Raw genomic sequence first — 20,492 nt, 5'->3', positions numbered from 1 at the left:
GAAGAAGCATATTTCATATTTCATGAGCCCCAACACCATCGGGACACTGTGTCGGATCTTTGGAAAGTGAGTCCGGCTCCGAATCTGGCTAAAATACAAAATAAAATCTAAAGTCTAGATCGAATTTGAGTGTTTTGAAATGCTAGATTTGGTGAAAATAGATCAAATTTATTAGTTCAAAGTGAAAATTATAAAATGGGTTTGAGTTAGACCTGTTTCCTACTTGGATGTAGCCATGTATGTTTACCAAATTCCCGGTCCAGATCAGGCAATGCCTGACCATGTATATCCTGGATCCAATTTGGATTGGGATAATTCTCTATCTGGATCCAACAATGTGAGTTGGATCTCTCTGAATCCTATTTGTGGTCCATCGGGTACCGGACCCATTTTATCCTGCCCTTTTCCTCCTCGTCGTTCTCCCACCGAGTCCCTGCAAACCGGAGAGAGAGAGAGAGAGAAAGAGAGAGAGAGAGAGAGAGAGAGAGAGAGAGAGAGAGAGGTCTCTTCTCCTCCTTCTCAAGATCAGAGTGGTTCGGTTTGTTCCTATTTGGTTCTATCAGGTTTGTTCTGCAATTGAATCATATTTTTCTAGCCTTTTCTGGATTTCGAATTTGTTTTGTCGATTCCAAGGGATTTTGTGAATTGGGTATCTCCAAATCATGAAATTTGCGTAGATTACAATCCTGTTACTGGTGGATTCGAACCAGAATTCGATTGGGCTTCGAGTCCAACATGATGAGCCGAGCTTGGGGATGGGCATTAGGGCTGTTTTTCATCTTCCTCGTGGCCACAATCTGGATTGCCGCCAGCTACATCGTTCAATCCGTCGTCGATTCGGGCGTCTCTCCCTTCCTAATCACGTATATCTGCAATTCGCTCTTCATAATTTACATCCCCATCGTCGAGATCGGGCGCTACTTGGAGCCCTCGATCGGCAAATTGGGGTTTAGGCGTAGTTCCGAGGATAATCGCAATTCACCACCTTCGAAAGATTCTGAGAAAATCGATCTATTGGGTGAGAATTCTTCGAATTCGGGGTTCGACGATAATTCAGGCAGAGTATCAGAATCCGGCAAAGAGGCGGTGAGCAAGATGGGATTGCCAGATGACGTGATTGAGTCGTTGATGGTGCAGACTGAAGCCAGCGAATTCGAAAATGTCATTGAATTGAAATCGGACGCGAAACCACGTCTGAATCGCCGCGGAGTAGCAAGGATCAGTCTCTTGATTAGCCCATTTTGGTTTCTGGCTCAGCTGACGTTTAATCTCTCCTTGAAGTACACCACTGTTACTGTAAGCATCAAGTTCAATATTTTTTTCCTCTTTCTTGTAGCAAATTTGAAACGCATGCACGAAGAACACGAATGTTCTGGTAATGATTGTTTAATTTTGTGGAGTTTGTGCTCTGCAGTCGAATACCATCTTGAGCAGTGCTTCTAGTCTTTTTACTTTCTTGGTCGCTTTAGCATTCTTGGGTGAGATGTTTACTTGGGTGAAGTTGATCAGCGTTCTTCTTTGTATGGCGGGGACGGTGATCGTTAGTTTAGGTGATTCAGGCTCAGAGAGTAGCGTTGCTACAAACCCGGTGCTTGGCGATGTTTTAGCGCTTGTGTCAGCAGCGTTTTATGCTGTTTACATCACATTAATAAGGAAGAAGATCCCGGACGAAGATAAAGGAGAAGTTCAGGTCAGCATGGCAGAGTTCCTCGGGTATCTCGGGCTTTCCAACCTCTTGATTTTCTTTCCTGTAGCTCTTCTGTTGAATTTCACTGGATGGGAGCCCTTTCACGATCTCAGTTGGAAGCAGGTTGGCCTCATTGTTGGAAAAGGTCAGTATTTCAATGCGCCAGTGGTTCTTGTTGTGCTGTCTGTCTCCTTTTCTATTTTTTGTTCATAGATGCATGTATGAACGAAAAAATCTGTGTTGTTTTTTCTCAAGTTTCCTACTTTTATAGGCCCCTTATTTTTCTCTTTCCCACAACCCTCTAAACCATTGATAAATGGTGATTTCAATAGCATATGAGATTATTGGGGACCTAAATTTGACCAGATTTTTGCTTAGTGCCAGCATTATCTTGACCTGATAGGTCCGGTCTGCTGCATCATTAGACAGGTACAAACTGCAAACAAGGGAAACATGAAAGAGAATCCATGTCCTTGAATATGAAATGAGGCTAGAAGGTGCCTTCAAATAAATGTGATGTCATAATTCTGTATTATATTTTGTAAGCTCGAGTTCACATTGGGTTTCATGTTGTTAGCTTCATTGATCTTACTAAGTCAAACACAACATTAAAGCTGTTGTGTTTAACATTAGATGAATTAAACCATGTTAAAATGACTAAAATACCTTTAAAAAAGCCGCATTTTTTAAAATGTGTGGATACTTTTTGAGGTCAAAAAGCTAAATTTGATGGATTCATAAAGTTGCTTTTTTGAAAAAGGTGTTTGACTTTTAATTTCCTTCAAGTTCAAAAGACCTGTAATGCCCAAAAAGTAGCCATGCATTTCCTAAAGTACTATTCTTTTGAGGGTATTTTAGTTATTTTCATACGGTTGAATCTATCTAATGTTAAACACAACTAGTTTAATGTTAAATTAACCTTATATACATATATTATATAAAGTTGCATTTGTTCCAAACTACTTGATGGGGTCATTGCTAACACTGCTATAAACAGATATTTTGCTTCTCACATCACCAGTTCACATATGTGAATCTAGTTGGCAAACCCGAAGAATCGACTCGGATCGGAACCCTAATGGGTCACCTATTCAGATTACCTATTCTAATGCCGGTTATAATTTTTTTATCATGTATTTTATGATTTGAATGCAAAATTCTTATATAAAGTCACTTGTTATAAAGAATCTAATATTGTTCAATGTAAAAAGTTAATAATCATGTATAATTATATGTTTTTGTAACTTAACTGTTGACATATTAGCTTGAAGTTAAGTTATTTTCATGTCTTATTCATGTGCTTACACTATAAAATATAGAGTCCTCACTCGTCCGAGTCACTGAGTCAGCCTACTGACTCGCGAGTCAAGGATTGGGCGGTCCGAGCCCAAGTCGCGAGTTTGCCAACTATGCTGTGAACTATCACTTTGCATTATGTTTGTGTGTTTGAAAATATCATTCTTAATGATAGTAGATCCTTAAGTGTCATTTAGAAGCCCTTGTGAACTTCACTAATACACATCATTTATAAAACATTTACATAATCAAGTTGATCCTTAGGAGCTATGTCACATAGACTCGCCAAATAGGCCGCTGCATTGACATCGACACGATGTGGGTGCGGGTGCGGCACTCGGTGCTGTCAATAAACCCTGAGTGTGGTCAACCCGCACCCAGGGTTTTGTCCCAAATGGTCAGTCACGAATCAGGTTCGAGCTCGAGCCGACCTTGCTCGAACCCGACTCGTGTCGAGTACTGAGCTTAACCCGGCCTGGCTTGTTAGCTCGTAAGGGCTTCGCACAACGGACAGAGTTGATCCCTAGCTCAGCAGGCACAAAGAGAGAGAGAGAGAGTCTTCCCCTCTCTCCCCTTAATTGCGAAGAATGAGAAAGAGAGAGGGAAAGTATGAGAGAGAGAGAGAGAGTCTTCCCCTCTCTCCCCTCAATCGGGAAGAACAAGAAAGAGAGGGGAAGAATGAGAGAGAGAGAAGACCTCCTCCGCCCAGCGAGAGAGAGAGGGGACGGGGCTCGAGAACCTGCCTGGGCTCGAGTTGGGGTGGGGCAAGTCGGGTCAGGTCAAGCCTACCAAACCTTTATATATATATATATATACCCACCCGCACGCAAGTATTTTTAAAGTGCCGCACCCGTACCTATGTGACATAGCCTAGGAGTTATTATTACTGTTTTCACATTAGTGTCATTTTTCTAGTCTGTATAGTCCAAAAGTGCTTCAATTTAGGTCCACAAGGCAACCAACTTTATATGCATCATAAATCTTTTCAGAGCTGTGGATGACCTAGGTTTTAGCCATGAAACAGACCATTTTGATTGATGAACCAACGCTGCCTGTAAACATGGCCTAGTTGACCTCTCTGTCCATTGAAAGCTATGTCACACAGACACTCCATTTTGCCCTCCGTACCCGTGTTGACACGCGTCAGACACCTGGACACACCATTTTACCCTCCGTACATACAAGTTTGTATTCAATTTATAATTTATAATTATATTTTCAGTTTATAACTTTATATTTTCAGTATATAATATATATTTTAGATATAGCATATGTATTTAGATTATATCAGTTTATTTTGAATTTATTTTGTATTTATGTTATATTTAATATATATATATATATAGTTGTGTCCCCGTACCCACATTTTTTGGAATTTCCGTGTCGTACCCTCTATACCGGTACCTGTACCCGCACCTGCACCCGTACCCAGGTGACATAGATGAAAGCCCTTTATGAATTCAAATTATTTACTCTTAGAGTCTGCTGAGCACAATTTGGTTCCTATGGTGCATTGTATGAATTTTTAAATGCTTGTGTTTGCCACTGTCTGGCTAATTGAGCCATTTGTTGGACCTTGTGTTGAAATGTTTTTTGCTAGTTGAACCACAATAAGGAAAGTTATTCTTACCTATGCAGCTTGAAGCAAAGCAACACCTTGCTTGTAGAAGAGAGCTCACTATCACAAGCACTGAAACCAAACTTTTTGGTGTGGATTTCTTGAAAAAAGCCAAAAGGACTTTTCGTGAGGAAGCATTTTGTTTATCTAGAGCATCCACTACAAAACTTTCCTTCAAATAACAGGTGGGGCTGTAGATAGAGCACTATAACAGAGATTGATTGCTTACTTTAATGAAGTCCATATCCTAAACATTCCACTTAAGTTCAACTAATCAGGTTTAAAGTTCAATTGGCATAAACCCACTTAGTTGGTTCTCTATGCCTTTAACAAGTTTATCTGAAAACTGAAGCTGGTACGAGTTTATCAATTGCAAATATTGGTTCAAGTCCAATCAATCCCAGTAATATTCAACGTGAAATTGAATTCAACTCTCAGTCCAATTTAACCAAGTTGAATTACATCAGGATTCTTCCTTACGTGAGTTTGAGACTTGACGTTAACTTTGCAACCCTTAAGGTTATATTTAACTAGGTCAGTTTTATCTGTACCAAGAATATAGCCTAATTCAGCCGTGTTTTCTTCTATAGTTTCATTTGACACAGGCCCATGGCAAATAGACAGAGCTTCAGCCATTAGCTCCTAATCTCTCTCTTTCAGCCAGCTTGCTATTCTTTAATCTAAGACAATGATTCCAGTAAACCCCAGGGAGCCTGCATATCTATGGTCCCAAACAGCCCCTTGGATGAGTAGATCCCTATTATACTCCTGGAATTTTATCTTGTTGTAGTCTATGTCACATGTATGAGATGTCTTGAGAAGACTCTATCGCAGTCCAATCTGCACCGAAAACAGAAAGCAGAGAGAGAGGGAGAGAGAGAGATGTGCAATTGGCTGGGGCGGCTCAAGCACACACGACCACTAAGCCCTAATCTTTATAAAGTAAAGGTAAATATACAATAGACGATATTACAGAAATGCCATTAATGAAACAATATTGTGCGTGTGTTCTTTAACGTGAGTATGGATCTGGATCCAGATCCATATGCATACTGTATTTTAACACCCTCTCTCAAGTTGTACGTGGTTTTGGAGCATGTACAACTTGTTCTTCAATAGCCAAAATTGACGTCCTGTTAACCCCTTGGTAAACAAGTCTGCCTATTGATCTTCTGTTCGAACATGACGTAGTTCTATCTCTTTCATCTCGACTTTCTACCGTATAAAATGTTGATCAATCTCAATATGCTTCGTTATGCTATGCTGAATAGGGTTGCATGCAATATTGATTGCGTTTTGATTGTCTCATAAGATAAATGATCGAATAATTGTCTCCCCAAGGTCACTCAATAAGTGTCTAATCCATGTAACTTCTGTCGTGCCTGCGGCCATCGACCTGTATTCTGCCTCTGTACTCGATCGTGCCACTGCCTTTTGTTTTTTACTGCTCCAAGACACTAAACTGTGTCCAATGTATACACAGTATCCAGAGACGGGACGTCTCTCATCTGGATCCCCTGCCCAATCTGCGTCTGTATAAGTGATGAGTTCATGTCCTGTATGTAGGTTATTGTTTTTGCGGTAAACAAGTCCGTCTCCTATAGTTCCTTTCAAATAGCGTACAATACGCCTCACAACTTCCATATGACCTTCTGTTGGAGCATGCATAAACTGAGATACCTGATTGACAACATAAACTATATCAGGTCTGGTAAAAGTCAAATACTGCAACATCCCTACGAGACTTCTATACGTTATAGGATTGATACAAAAGTGGCCATCTTCAGAGCTCAGCCTTTGATGTAGTACACTCATAGTGTTGACAAGTTTGCAATTCGTCGTCCCGGCTCTTTCCAGAAGATCAAGAGTGTATTTTTGTTGCATAAGTGTCAATGTGTTTTCTTGTTTGTCAACCTCTACACCAAGGAAGTATCTCAACTCCCCTAAATCTTTCATTTTGAAAGTTTTCATCAAAAACCGCTTCATTTCTTGCACATGATTATCTGAGCTCCCCGTGATCACAATATCATCAACATATATAAGAAGTGTAACTATGTCTGTCTCCTGGTAAATAAAGAGCGAGTGGTCCAGAGAGCATCTTCTAAAGCCGTAGCCTTGAATTTGCATGGAGAAACTTTCAAACCAAGAACGAGACGCATGTTTCAACCCATATAGAGATTTCCTTAGCTTGCACACCCAGGCAGTAGGATCCTTCTCGGCATACCCAGGAGGTTGCTCCATATATACTTCCTCCTTTAGAGCCCCATGCAAGAATGCATTTTTAACATCCATTTGACTAAGCTTCCATCCTCGGTCGACTGCTAAGGATATGATGACACGAATTGTGCCCATTTTGACAACCGGACTAAAAGTTTCATCGTAATCTTTACCGTATTATTTCGTGAATTCCTGAGCAACAAGCCGTGCCTTGTATCTGTCAATACTTCCTTCGGGCTTATATTTTGTCTTATAAACCCATTTTGAGCCAACTACATTCTTTCCTTCTGGCCGAGGTACTACTTCCTAAGTCTGGAACTCATGAAGAGCTTCCATTTCTTCATTCATAGCCTCAATCCAATGACGGGATTGAATAGCTTGATTAAAACAAGTGGGTTCATTCTGTTTTGTGAGTTGAGACATAAACAACCGAAAATCAAGAGAAAATGTCTCATAACTCACCCATCGCTGAATAGGGTGCCTGATGCATGACGACCTTTGAGTCGGATGACTAGAAACGATTTTCACATCTCTCAGCCCTGTATTTATGTCCCTTCTAGTGTAGACCTGTCCAGAAAAGCGTTCAACTGGAGGTGGCTCAACGAAGGATGGCTCGGTATGGATCTGTGTGTTACTCAACTCCTTATTCAAGTTGAAGGAAGGACAAGGCGTCTGACATGTCTCTCCTGTATTAGCAAAAAAGGTTGCGCTCATCCATGGATCATACACCTCTAATGCTCGAGATGAAAACGGTTCTGAGTCATTGATCTGAAAATTTTGTTCATCAAAAACAACATTCCGAGAGGTCCTAATACGTTTTGTGGTAGAGTCATAGCATCAATAGCCTTTGTATTCATCTGCATACCCAACAAATCTGCACATAGCGGCCTTGTCCTGGAACTTATTTCGCAAAGATGAATAAATATGTACATAAAATACACAACCAAAAACACGCAACTCATCATAAGAGGGATGTTGCCCAAATAAAGTATAATAAGGGGATTTCTGATCGAGAAGTGCCATAGGAAGACCATTTATGACATAAACAAATGTATGAAAAACTTTTGTCCAGAGACCAATAGGTACATTGCTGTCATGTAACATGTTCATCGCACTTTCGACAATTTGCAGGTGTTTCATCTCTGAACCCCATTTTGTTGAGGGGTATGGGGGCAATAAACTTGTCGACTTATACCTTTATCTCGAAGAAAAGCAATAAACTCATTCGATGAATACTCTCCTCCACCATCACATTGTAAATGCACAATATTACAGGAAAACTTTGTGTTGACTATCGAATGGAATTCTCGAAATATTCAGAAAACTTCATGCTTATGTTTCAAGAAATATATTCAAGTATAGCGAGAATAAGAATCAATAAATATAACATAGTAACGACTGCCAGAGAGAGAAGGAATAGGAGCAGGTCCCCAAACATCGGAAGAAACAATTTCAAATGGCTTTGAAGCTCTTTTATTAATAACATGAAAAGGAAGAACATGGCTTTTGCAGAGTGCACAAGATGGACATTTTTTATTCTCTAAAAAAGAACATAAACTAGACTTTGGAAAAAGACCATCAGATACAAGTTTTTCAATGAAACCCCGACTACAATGTCCCAAGCGACTGTGCCAGATATCTGGCTTGTTGCAATGAGATGAATCAAAAACTTGTAATGGACGGAAAGACAAAGACTCTGAAGGTGAAGATACTGAAGAATGCTTGGACGACTCCAACTGGAGAACTGGAACTGAGGAAATCTCCTTGAAGACGTACATGTTTTCTCGTTGCTCCCCCTTAGCGAACGTCTCCTTCGTTCGAGGATCCTTAACATAAACAGAGGAGGGAGTAAATTCGACTGAAGAATTCATATCGTCAACAAGTTTAGCCACAGTGACAAAGTTCTTTTTAATATTAGGAGCAAGAAGGACATTTGACAAGTGAAGTGAAGACTTTGACAGAAGAATATGTGCATTGCCAATATGACTGATGGAGTAATAAGTTTCATCTCCCGTAACTATACTACCTTTTTCAAGATAAGGCAATAAGTGAGATAACTTACCCGTATTACCCGTGACATGTGTGGCAGCACCAGAATCAACATATCATTCTCCTTGTTCATTTTGCTTGATCGTCATTTGTGACAATGCAGATAGTAAAAGTTGTTGCACATCTACAGATGGTGCTTTCGAGTCCATAATCGTAGCTGGCTTATTTTCAATTTTGTTTATTTTTCCTTTGTTCTATAATTTAAACCAGCAATCGACTTTCACATGTCCTCGTTTGTTACATAAGAAGCAAGTGGACACTCTCCTCTGATTCCCTGCATTAAAGACACCTGAACTATTTGATGTAGGCAAAATACCACGTCCTCCCTGCCCAAAACGTCATCGGCTCCTGCCTCCTTGATTGCCGCCATATCCTCGTCCAAAGCCAACAGAAGTGTCCATGGCCAAGACTAAGTGAGAACGGGCTGATTCATTTTCTTCTGCCCTTTGTTTCATAATCATCTCATGCTGAATAAGTTTTGCCTGAAGTTCGTCAAAGTTGGGCAAGTGGGGAAGACATGACAAAGCTGTGGTAAACATGTCAAAATCAGGGCTCAATCTATTAAGAAGTTGTTGTACTTTATCTTTATCTGAAATAGCACTTCAAATAACAGCCAGTTGGTCAGTGATACTCTTCATGCGGCCTATGTATTCCATAATTGTCATTGAGCCTTTCTTCAAACTCTGAAACTCATTTTTCAAGTACATAAGCCGAGCTTCTAATATCTGAGAGTATGTCTGAGAAAGCTTACTCCATAGTTCTGCTGCAGTGCAATCATCTGAAAGTGTCGCCAACACTTCTTGAGAGAGGGTTGACGTAATATAAGCCACCAAAGATTGATCCCGCTTTCTCCAACCTGTATACTCTGGATTTTTAATAGATTTGGTAATAATGTCACCCTTCTCATCATTGGTTTCTTGCAAAATAAGCCGTGATGGTACAGGAACGGAACCATCCAGATGTTCATCGAGATCCTGACTTCGTATAAATGGAAGTATTTGTCTCTTCCATGTCAAGAAATTAGAATGAATAAGTTTTTCTGTAACAAGCTGATTTAAGAAATTTGCAGAGGGATCGGATGACAAAAAGGAATCCGTGTCGATGAAACAATGAATAAGCAAACAGGTCGGAAGGGAAGAAATGATTTTTTTTTTGAATCTAAACAGTTATAGGCTGCCTATAGATGTTGCGCAGATAAGCACAAAACTGGTTTTACTGCTACGCACAGAGATACAAGTTCGGGAATGATATAACAGTGACTGACGTTCAGCAATATATAAAAAGAAGAAAGAAAAAAAAATGGAATACAAAGGAAACGATTCAGACTTGTGTAAGTTGTAGATTAAAAAGGGAAATCACAACCTGATACCAATGACGTCAAGTAAAAGAGAAAAAGAAACGCAGAATAGAGCAACGATATTGATTATCTGATATAACTTATTGACTTAGGGATAAAAGACAAATAACGATAAGTTAAAGAAAACAGAATCGAGAAAAGAAGACGTACAACAAAAGGAAAAGAATTAAGGGAACTTACGACAGAGGTTTAAGAAAAGAATATCAAGGGTTGTGCGTGATGCTTTGAATCGAAGGAGAAGAGGGCCAGAAACAAGCTGTGCGTGATGCTTTGAATCAAAGGAAAAGAGGGCCAGAAACTTTTACCGACAGGGATCTTGATTTAAAAGATACCACAGGAAACAAAGATCTCGTTAAAATGATTCTCTGGTAGGGTTCTGCAACCGTAGCTTTGATACCATATGAGATGTCTTGAGAAGACTCTACCGCAGTCCAATCTGCACCGAAAATAGAAAGCAGAGAGAGAGGGAGAGAGAGATGTGCATTTGGCTGGGGCGGCTCAAGCACACACAACCACTAAGCCCTAATCTTTATGAAGTAAAGGTAAATATACAATAGACGATATTACATAAATGCCATTAATGAAACAATATTGTGCGTGTGTTATTTAACGTGCGTATGGATCTGGATCCAGATCCATACACATACTGTATTTTAACAACATGGGTGCGGGGGTGCGGCAAAAATATAAAAAATTATATATATATATATATATATATATATATATATATATATATATATATATATATATATATATATAAAGTCCAAGTCCAAAAGTTGGACATAAATGACCCTGGGTGCTCTGACTGCACCCAGGGTCAGGTTGACCGCATCGGATGCGGGTGCAGGTGCAGGTGCGACGCGGGTGCGGAACCTAGTTGGAGAGTCCCTGTGACATAGGTTGTAGTTATCTTAGACATTCTCCTGGGAGCTCTCACCTTTCTAGAAACTTCTTTCACTATTGTAGAGAACTTTTGTCCGAATTTCTTTCTTTGAAGGCCAGAACCTTCCATAGTCCATGCTGAAGCTCGGAAGAGCAGATCTTACAAGCTCTACTTATTAGTGTTAGCACAAACCTTGAGATTCCGTAATCCTAACATAAACCTTTTTAGTGTTAAATTTATTTTTGGCCCAAGCTTGAGATTCTGGAAATAATGTTGCTATTGTTATTATGTATTGGATGAATGTATTATTATTTATGCTCGATATCAAATTGTAAAACTGAAGCTTATTGTACCAAGAAAGCTATTGTTATCAATTACTAGATGAATGTATTTTCATTTATCTTCAGTATCATTAGGTAAAACTGAGCCTTCTAATGTCAAATGAAATCCACCATGAACTGTTGCAGCTACCCAGGGTTTTCAGTTACACGATTTAAGAATTATATATGAATCCCTCCATGAAATACTTTTGCTGATCTAGTCTTCAAATGATTGGGTAATTCTTGTCTAGATATTTTTTTGAGAGAATTCTTGTGTAGATATTACCTCTATGCAATAATGAAAGGATGAAGGCAGCCTATTTTCAATTATTTTACATTAACATAGCTCTTTAATTGACAGATTCATGGTGTGTTCTTGAGGAAGTCTTGTCTATCTTACCCTTTTCTGAAGTTAAAGGCCACCTGCCATTGCTAGCCTTAATTTCTTATGCTTATAACATCGATAATAAGATTGTAGGATTCATAGATTTTTAGAAAAGTAATGGCACTTTCCAAATTCTTGGTACCTTAGGGTGTTTTTTCTGGAAGCTACTTCATGGTGGGTTGGTTACTGATTTAATGGTGGAAGAGTTTGGATATTGGATTCTCCCTTTCATCATGCTGTTGTGTATTTGTTTACCAATTCCTCTGCTTGCATGAAGCTTTTGATATGTCCTTTGCTACTTCTGTATTGGTGGGTCAAAGCAAGGGGTTGTGGTTTTGTTCATTAGAAGATTTTCTTCATCTAGTTGGACAGATTGCAACGATAGGCTATGTTACTTAGCATGTATTTCCCATACCATTACAGCATGGCCAGATACTATGCTGGACATGCCACAACCCTTCATGGACACAGGCAAACCTATGTGAGACATGGTTAACACCATGTCTCTAACCTTATCTTTTGCTTTTTTTGATGATCTTGATTCTCTGTAGTTGCATTCTTTTCCTTTTAAAATTTGCCAATTTTCTATATGCAATTTAACTTGGATTTATTATTCAATATTTATTAATCATAGCAACATGCAATTATTTTCAAAATTTTGAACTTAAGATGATATTCATGCTTTGTTGCTTTAGATTAAGAACCTTCAATATAAAATAGATATGCATACATTTTATATATAATATGTATAGTCGTGTCTCCTTATCCTAGTTTTGCAAAACTGTGTCATACTAAGCATGTCCTGTGCCCTGCATCTCTATCCTTGTTTACATGAATAGATAATAGGCCTATCATGGTTTTGTTATCTTCTTGTTATTATGACAGCACATGCATCTCCTTATGCTTGAGGGCTGTGTAAACCCAGCTGGCCATCAAACTATTCTGAAAAAGTTTGTTGTCAAGCTGCATTAATCAAAAAAATCCCACAATAGAGAGCCAGAAGGGATGATTTCCCTGTCTTCCTCATCAGGTCAGGTGATAACTTGTTGATTAACTTGATTTTAGTTGAAATCTGTGCAAAATGAACGACCCTTGCTGTATTATCATGCATCTGGCTTGTTTTTTTACCTGCCCTTCTGCTCTATTTCCTTACACTTATGTTCATTACAGGCTGGTTTCTATTTAAACCAGATCGAAGTGCACTCAGATTGGTAGGCAACACTAGTTCTGTAGTATACAGATTAGCTGAAGTGAAAACTTCATTAAGCAGGTTATATAACTTTTAAGTATTGTGTCATCTGTTAGAACACATCTCTTTTGTATGTTTTTTTGTGACATAATACACCACTCTCCTATTAAGAAGATATCACTAATAGGATCAAAGCCGGTTGGGTTGAGTAGAGACAGGCTAGATGTTATGTGATAAAAAAAGTACCTCCACGATTGAAAGAACGTTTCTATAAGACTGCTATAAGACCAACACTATTATACGGAGCTTAATGTTGTGCGATTAAAAAGTGACAAAAAGAGAAAGTGCATGTTGCAGAGATACCGTATTTTAAGATGGATGCCTAGGGTTATAAGAAAGCATAGTTGGCAAACCCGTGACTCGGGCTCGGATCTCCCGACCCTTGACTTGCGGGTCAGCGGGTCGACTCGGTAACTCGGACGGGTTAGGACATAAATTTTTTTAGTGTTTTTTTTAAATAGTACCTTAAATATTGAATATAACACTATGTTTTCTGTGAATGTAAATAATCAAACTCCAAGCAATAAATTCACTAAATCAAAGCATCAAAGAACAAAAACTACAAAATATCTGCATAAAAAATAAATAAGCTTCATAACTGATATAGCTGCATACATAAGAAAAATAATAAAAATTATGAAATGAATATTAATAATTAAGCTACACAGGTAGAAATAAAACAAGTAAAAAATAAACATGTAAACCAATAATTACAAAGAAAATAAAGGTGAAAAACCCCTAAATGTGGGGGTTATTACTTGTTTGTTGTCCACACTCCACATAATCCCACACTCTGCATAGTGCACAATCCCGCACTGTGAAAAAACCCTAAATGTACATCGTGCATCGCCTTTCAAAGGCTTGCCTTGCAGAGAGAGTGCGAGCGAGCATCGACTCGCCTCTTAGAGTGAGAGCGAGCGATCATCGGCTCACCTCACACACACACAAAGAGAGAGAGAGAGAGAGAGAGAGAGAGAGAGAGAGAGAGAGAGAGAGAGAGAGAGAGAGAGAGATCTTCTGGCTGCCGGTGACCCATCAGACGATGACTACCAGTGGTCGACAGCCATCGCCCTAGGGTTGGAGTTGCAGAAGGGGTGAGAGAAAACGAGAAGAGGCGAGAGAGAACCGGTTCGTATCGAAACGAATCGGTTCAAAGTCCGTGACAACGTTGAGTATCAGTACCGATTCACTGAGTCATGTCTCACTCCTCAATCGCCTTATTCAGGAATGAACTGGCTGAGTGAGCCGAGTTGGGCAATTCTTAGCCGATCCACACTCGAACCTGTCTAAAACAAGTTTGGGCTGGATCGGTGACCCAATTGTTGGGCAATCCGATCCAACTCGGACGATTCCCCAATCGGATCACCAGGTTTGCCAACTATGTAAGAAAGGATAAAATTAAAAATGAATATATTAGATTGCACCAAGGAGTCGGACGAATAAAGGATAAAATAATTAAGTGCCATTTAAAATTTTTTGGACATGTTGAATGAAGACCTCTCATGTTGCATGTGAGAAAGGTTGACATGGTACAAGTAAAAGGAGCTACGAGAAGAAGAAAGACCACCGAAGACTTGGAAGGATGCAGTTAGAGGTGACATGAAAGATTGTAATGTAAAGTGACCGAAGTTTTATCTCTAGATAGACAGGAATGGAGATAAGACTCGTAAAGCCAACCCCATGTAGTTGGGATAAGGTTTGATGATGATGATTTTTTTTAAATGAGGGGAAAATCATTTATCATTCATAATGAGCCTGTTATGTCAAGATTTATCTTTTTTTTGTGTATGTTGAATTATCTGTACATATTGAATAAGAACCGGTAACACACTGCCTCAGCTCTCGTTTAAGGCATCATTCGAGAAAGATCTCCATTTTATCTGTTTCAGAATATTGGAGGAAAATTTTACTTGGCTGGCTATGTGAATGGTTTGATTAAGTTAGAATTTTATGCCTTACATTTCCTTATCATACTTGTTCAGGTCTACTGGATAATGTGCTAAGTGACTATATGTGGGCAAAAGCCATTTTGTTAACCACGACAACTGTCGCCACTGCTGGCCTGACAATTCAGGTTCCACTAGCAGCTGTTGTAGATTCATTAATGGGCAATGCTCCTCATCTACTGGATTATATTGGAGGAGCTGCTATCATGTTTGGGTTTGTTGGCATTAATCTTCCTTCAAACATTTGTGGCACTTCCTCCAGTCCCTCTGAGCAAGATCTTGAAGAATCTGATCACAAACCAGGCATTGATGTTAGTTGAAAACCTAAATTGGTAATGCTGGTAATGTGTTCTTTATCTTTTACCATATGTGAGCAATTGTTCTATCTATTACTAAGGACTGTATAGTGATGCCCTCCATTTGGTGATGGGCTAGGGAGCCCTGGTATTCAGGGCAGGTGTTCTTGATGCAAGTTTTCTCTCGTCTGTGTAAAATGTTAAGCATTTAATTGGTGAAGGAAAACACATGGCGAATTGATTAAGCTAAATGAAGCTTGAAATACCTACAGATTTGTGCCTACACAGATGTTCCACTTATTCTGGAAGAGGAAGCATTAGCCCTTGCCTTTTCCTAAACAGAAGGGGGGAAGTCGGAAAAGCAGTGAATGGCCTACATCCTGCGAACTAAATAGTGAAGGAATTGCTAAAGTTGAATCAAATTTCCCTCTAGCAAGTTGATGCTTTTTTCTCCTTTCTGCTAAATGATGACCTTCAGGTTCATCTTAAACATACCAAAATAATCAATGGTGAGGTTTTTGTAACTTCAACTGATCAGCCTAATCAAACTCTTCTCTTATATCTTATTTATTTAGTTACCATTTTACTTTCTGATTGTCCTATTCTGATGTTTGATTGGTTTCTATGTCACAAGGACATGCCATTTTGGACGCTTGACCCTGGTCACAGAAATGGTCACGCTATGACACAATGATACGAACATGGATTCATGTGGCTATTATTTTAATCTTTTTTTGGTATCTTGTAATAATATTTTAATGAAATATATTTTAAAATATTAAAATATGTCCAGCCTCAAAACAGTTTGTGAGTTGGTAAAAGACGGAAAGTCTTGAACAAAGAAAAGAGAGTGTTCGACCATAAGGCCAACAAAGTAGTTACATATTAAAGTCTCTGCTCCTCTCGGCTAAACATATGGCGTTTGGTAATAAAGATGGCCTCACCGTATCGTAGGTGGTGTTTGTGAGAGCTACTGTAGTTCCCTGGGCCAGCACCAGCATGGACACTTTGCAGTTTTGCACTTACATAGTGAGTGCCTGGTGAAGGAATGGAGAAAATTGAATGAATTCAGCAATGCAGTGACAGAAATGAGATGCTAATTTGTCTTTAACTGGACTTTGATACACTATATTAATGCTGCATCGTGTGGGTTAGAATTTGGCTGATGTTAGTTGTGCTGTTATACAAGATTTTAGAAGCTTGGATGGGCATAATGGATTTGAGAGAGAGAGAGAGAGAGAGAAATGTCTAATGGCATTGCCTTTTTCTGGTTTGTTAGAAGTGGCTGCTGTGTCTCATCATAAATGCATTACATATTTCCGTGATATTTGGATTTAAAGTATATGTAAAATAGGCATAATGTTAGTTGTGCTGTGATACATGATTTTAGAAGCTTGGATGGGTATAATGGATTTGAGAGAGAGAGAGAGAGAGAGAGAGAGAGAGAGAGAGAGAGAGAGGACGATTTTAGCTTTTAATGTTTTTATCACATGTTATGTAAATTACACATTACGAATGTAATCTTAGAGTTTATTTAGTTAAAACCATGTATTGGATTATAGAATTTTATGTTTATACACATTTACGAAGGAATCTAAACATGACAGGTTCATTATTGCATTTATTTTTACAATAAAACTTTTCAAGTTTTCTCATTGAAATAATTCGATCCAAGGCATGGTTTCTAGGTAACAAGTACTGATAAATATTTCTGCAAATTCGGATCAAGTGACATTGAGAACTATATATATATATATATATATATATATATATATATATATATATATATATATATATATATATATATATATATATATATATATATATATATATATATATATTGTGAGCATTGCTACTTCCGCATAGTAGAAATCATAGTTGTAGGTTGTATCTTTTCAATCAGACCCCATGGATACACCCAACATAGTTTATTTGATAGGAATAATGCTTTGGATCATATTTTTTGGACATAAAAATAAGATTTTTTAAGTCATGAAATTTTGATACATTGTGAGCTGTTGATTTTTAAAGGTCTTAAAAGACCTATCTACATGTATGCTGTAATTGTTAAGACATACGGTGCTGATCCAAAACATGAGATTCATACCACAATCCAATGTGCTGGCCCACACATGATTCCCAGAAGAGTCCAACTACTCAATTAAGCAAGGCCAAGTCGGATAAGAACCACAACCAGGATTCCTCTAATGAGGATAAGGCTCTTATTGGAAATCAATTTTTTGCTAATGAATAAAGCTTAATTAAGCAGCTTCCTTGTAAAACAGAATCCTTTGAAAAGAGGAAACAACTTGTAACCTCATTATAAATAGTGGAATACCTCTATCGCACCGTGTGACAGTTGAGAGAGAGAGTGGGTCATGGACGGAGGTCATTTAAGACCGAACCACGTTAAAATTTGTGTCTCGTGTGTGACTGCGTGTGTGAGTTCTCTTGCATTCATCAGGTGGACGTCTTTGACGTTATCAACATCAATGTTCTCAGTCGATCTTGTTTATGGTATCAAAGTGTGTCTCTGGGCAATCATATCTTTGGTAAACAGTTGAGATGGAGACACCATCTTCTGAGATAAGTACATTGTTTTTTCTGTTGTTCCCTCTCCCATGCCATCACCTAGCTCTTTTCAATACTTATTTTCTACCAAGTTAACGGCAAAAAACTATATGTTATGGGAGTCCCAGTTTACTCCTCTCTTGATGTCTCACGATTTGGAAGGGTTCGTTGATGGTTCCTACCTTTGTCCAAATTGTTATATTACTCAGAATGGTGTGGAAAAATTGAAGAAAAATTGAATCCCCAGTATGTGCCCTATTCAGCTGGATCATTTCATCCGTCAACGAACCTATGCATACATAGGTGCTAGGTTTGAGATCCTCTATATGGAGGGCCCTACTAAATGGGTATGCTGCCCATTCTTGATCTAAGGTCTTGCAGTTAAAGGGCCAACTGCAGACAATAAAGAAAGAAGATAAGTCTATTGAAGACTATGTCCAGAGAGCACATGATCTCGTTTAATAATCACATGATCCAAAACTTATTTTCTACTTAATGATGCATATTTATAAGGTCTGAAAATTAAAGAAATTTGAAAATCTAAAGCTTCTTTAGGTGAGAGTAGATACTCTGGGAGCATCCTATCATTACTAATATATATATATATATATATATATATATATATATATATATATATATATATATATATATAGAGAGAGAGAGAGAGAGAGAGAGAGAGAGATGGAAACCTACTAGATAGAAAACACAACCCAACCTACTAAAACTTTTTTCGATATTTTTTTGAAATTCTGACCTTACAGATGTGTTCAGCATGATTGATTTACTAGAAATTAACACTTAGATCATGCATTTTGGATGAAAAAAGGTATTTGAAGCCTCAAAAATTTATGAAAATTGTAGACCATTGATTTTTGAATCTTATAAAAACTTATCCATGCATCGGAATCAAATGATTCAAGTGTCAATTTCTAGTAAATAAATCATGTTGAATAAATCTGTAAGGTCAAAATTTCAAAAACATGCTAAATAGGTTTTTTTGCCCTTTTGGTGTTTTTTTCGTAGTTTTAACCCTATAAATGCGTTGGTCGATTTACGAGGAATCCACACCTAGATCATGTGTTTTCGATAAAACAAATGATATTTGGAGCCTAAAAAATTTACAAAGATTTTAGACCGTTGATTTTTCGAACCTTATAAAAACTCACCCATCTGTCAAAATCGAACACTTCAAGAGCTAATCCCTATAAAATCAAGTACATAGATCACATATGTGCGGTCAGAATTTAAAAATAAAACAAAAAAAGCCCTGAAAAACTCATTTAGCACCTCTCTCTCTCTCTCTCTCTATATATATATATATATATATATATATATATATATAGATATATATATGGAAGGGGGTATTATCGAACCCCCTTCCGTCGAACAAAAACTTGAACGTGTGTTGCGCATTGATCTGGCAAAAAGAGCATGGTTTCTAACTACTACTAAAGGTCTTATTCTCTTTAAAAGCACACATGATCAACGATGCACATGCATCCGATGTAACGTCCACACCAGCGGATACTGTATTCATAGGTACTAAACTTTGCGCACATAACAAGAGATCGCTAGCAGCTTTATTTTATGAAAATTAATTTGTATAACAAAAATGATACAATTTTTTAAATACTCCACAATTTACAAAATCACGGATGCACAACTTTTTTAAGACATTTTTACCCTTCTCACTAGCGAACCTCCTAAGGTTTGCATGATATATTGGTATGTTATTTGGATATCGCAAACTCTCACTAAAAAGTAGATTTACACTATAATTGTGCAGACCTCACGAATTTTGCATAACAAAATTTGTGAACATTGCTAGTTTTCATCTGAAAGAGATTCACAAATATTGTATGGCATTCGCATATATAGTAAGACATTCGCAAGCTACCTTGTGAAGCTCCTTTAAGTAACTAATCTTCAAGGAGATCTACAAATATTTGGTGACATTCACATATATATAGTACGACATTCATGACCTACCATGCAAATCACCTTTAAGTAACTGATCCTCAAGGAGCTCTACAAATGTGTGGTGACATTTACATATATGTGTTGCGAACGTCAGCGACATTCGCACTATGATACGATTGTCTCAAATACGTTACTACCTTAGCAAATGATGTAAGACGTGTAATGAAATGGATTAAATCCAAAGAGATGTCCCTTATGAACTTACAAGAACACACTCAATCAAGAAAAACACTTGATTGAATAAGCCACACCACCCTCACAAGGGTCAAAATATTCTTGTTATTGCATAGAAAAATCTCTTCTTGAGAGATAATAATGCAAAGGCCTATTTATAATATAAGAGGCCACAAGGGAGCAACCCAAACTAGTTGTTGGGCTGGGAGCAGCTCCAACAGCTAGTTGGAGCTGCCCCATCATTACACAAAAAGAAAAAGTACAAAAAAAAAGATTAAAAAAATAAAAAGGTGGTCAGCCCCTAATGGGCTGACACCTATTACAGTGAAAAGATCAAAATACCCCTGATCGATATTTTGGTTTGCATATATATATATATATATATATATATATATATATATTAACACACCTATCAAACTCATGGTGTAACAATCGAGAGTTTGCCAAGTAGGAAGTGAAATCTA

General features: G+C 38.1%; 1 protein-coding gene across 2 annotated transcripts; it reads left to right on the top strand.

Annotated features, from left to right (window-relative positions):
* Positions 1–447: 447 nt before the first annotated feature.
* LOC149845446 (putative vacuolar membrane protein YML018C) lies at positions 448–15,869 on the top strand. 2 transcript variants are annotated; one of them, XM_089997630.1, is made up of 4 exons: positions 456–563; positions 678–1,296; positions 1,415–1,832; positions 15,044–15,869. In XM_089997630.1, the coding sequence occupies exons 2-4, from the start codon at positions 736–738 to the stop codon at positions 15,325–15,327; spliced, it is 1,263 nt and encodes a 420-aa protein (XP_089853756.1). In that variant the 5' UTR covers positions 456–563; positions 678–735; the 3' UTR covers positions 15,328–15,869. The 2 variants fall into 2 exon arrangements, with proteins under 2 accessions (XP_089853755.1, XP_089853756.1); XM_089997629.1 differs by having other exon boundaries at positions 448–1,296.
* Positions 15,870–20,492: the final 4,623 nt, after the last annotated feature.

Source organism: Nuphar pumila, chromosome 2 (assembly GCF_984573655.1).
Source record: "Nuphar pumila chromosome 2, dmNupPumi1.hap1.1, whole genome shotgun sequence".
NCBI classification, from domain to species: Eukaryota; Viridiplantae; Streptophyta; class Magnoliopsida; order Nymphaeales; family Nymphaeaceae; genus Nuphar; species Nuphar pumila.
Note: the sequence above shows the minus strand (reverse complement) of the source record. Positions and strands in the feature narration are given on the sequence as shown.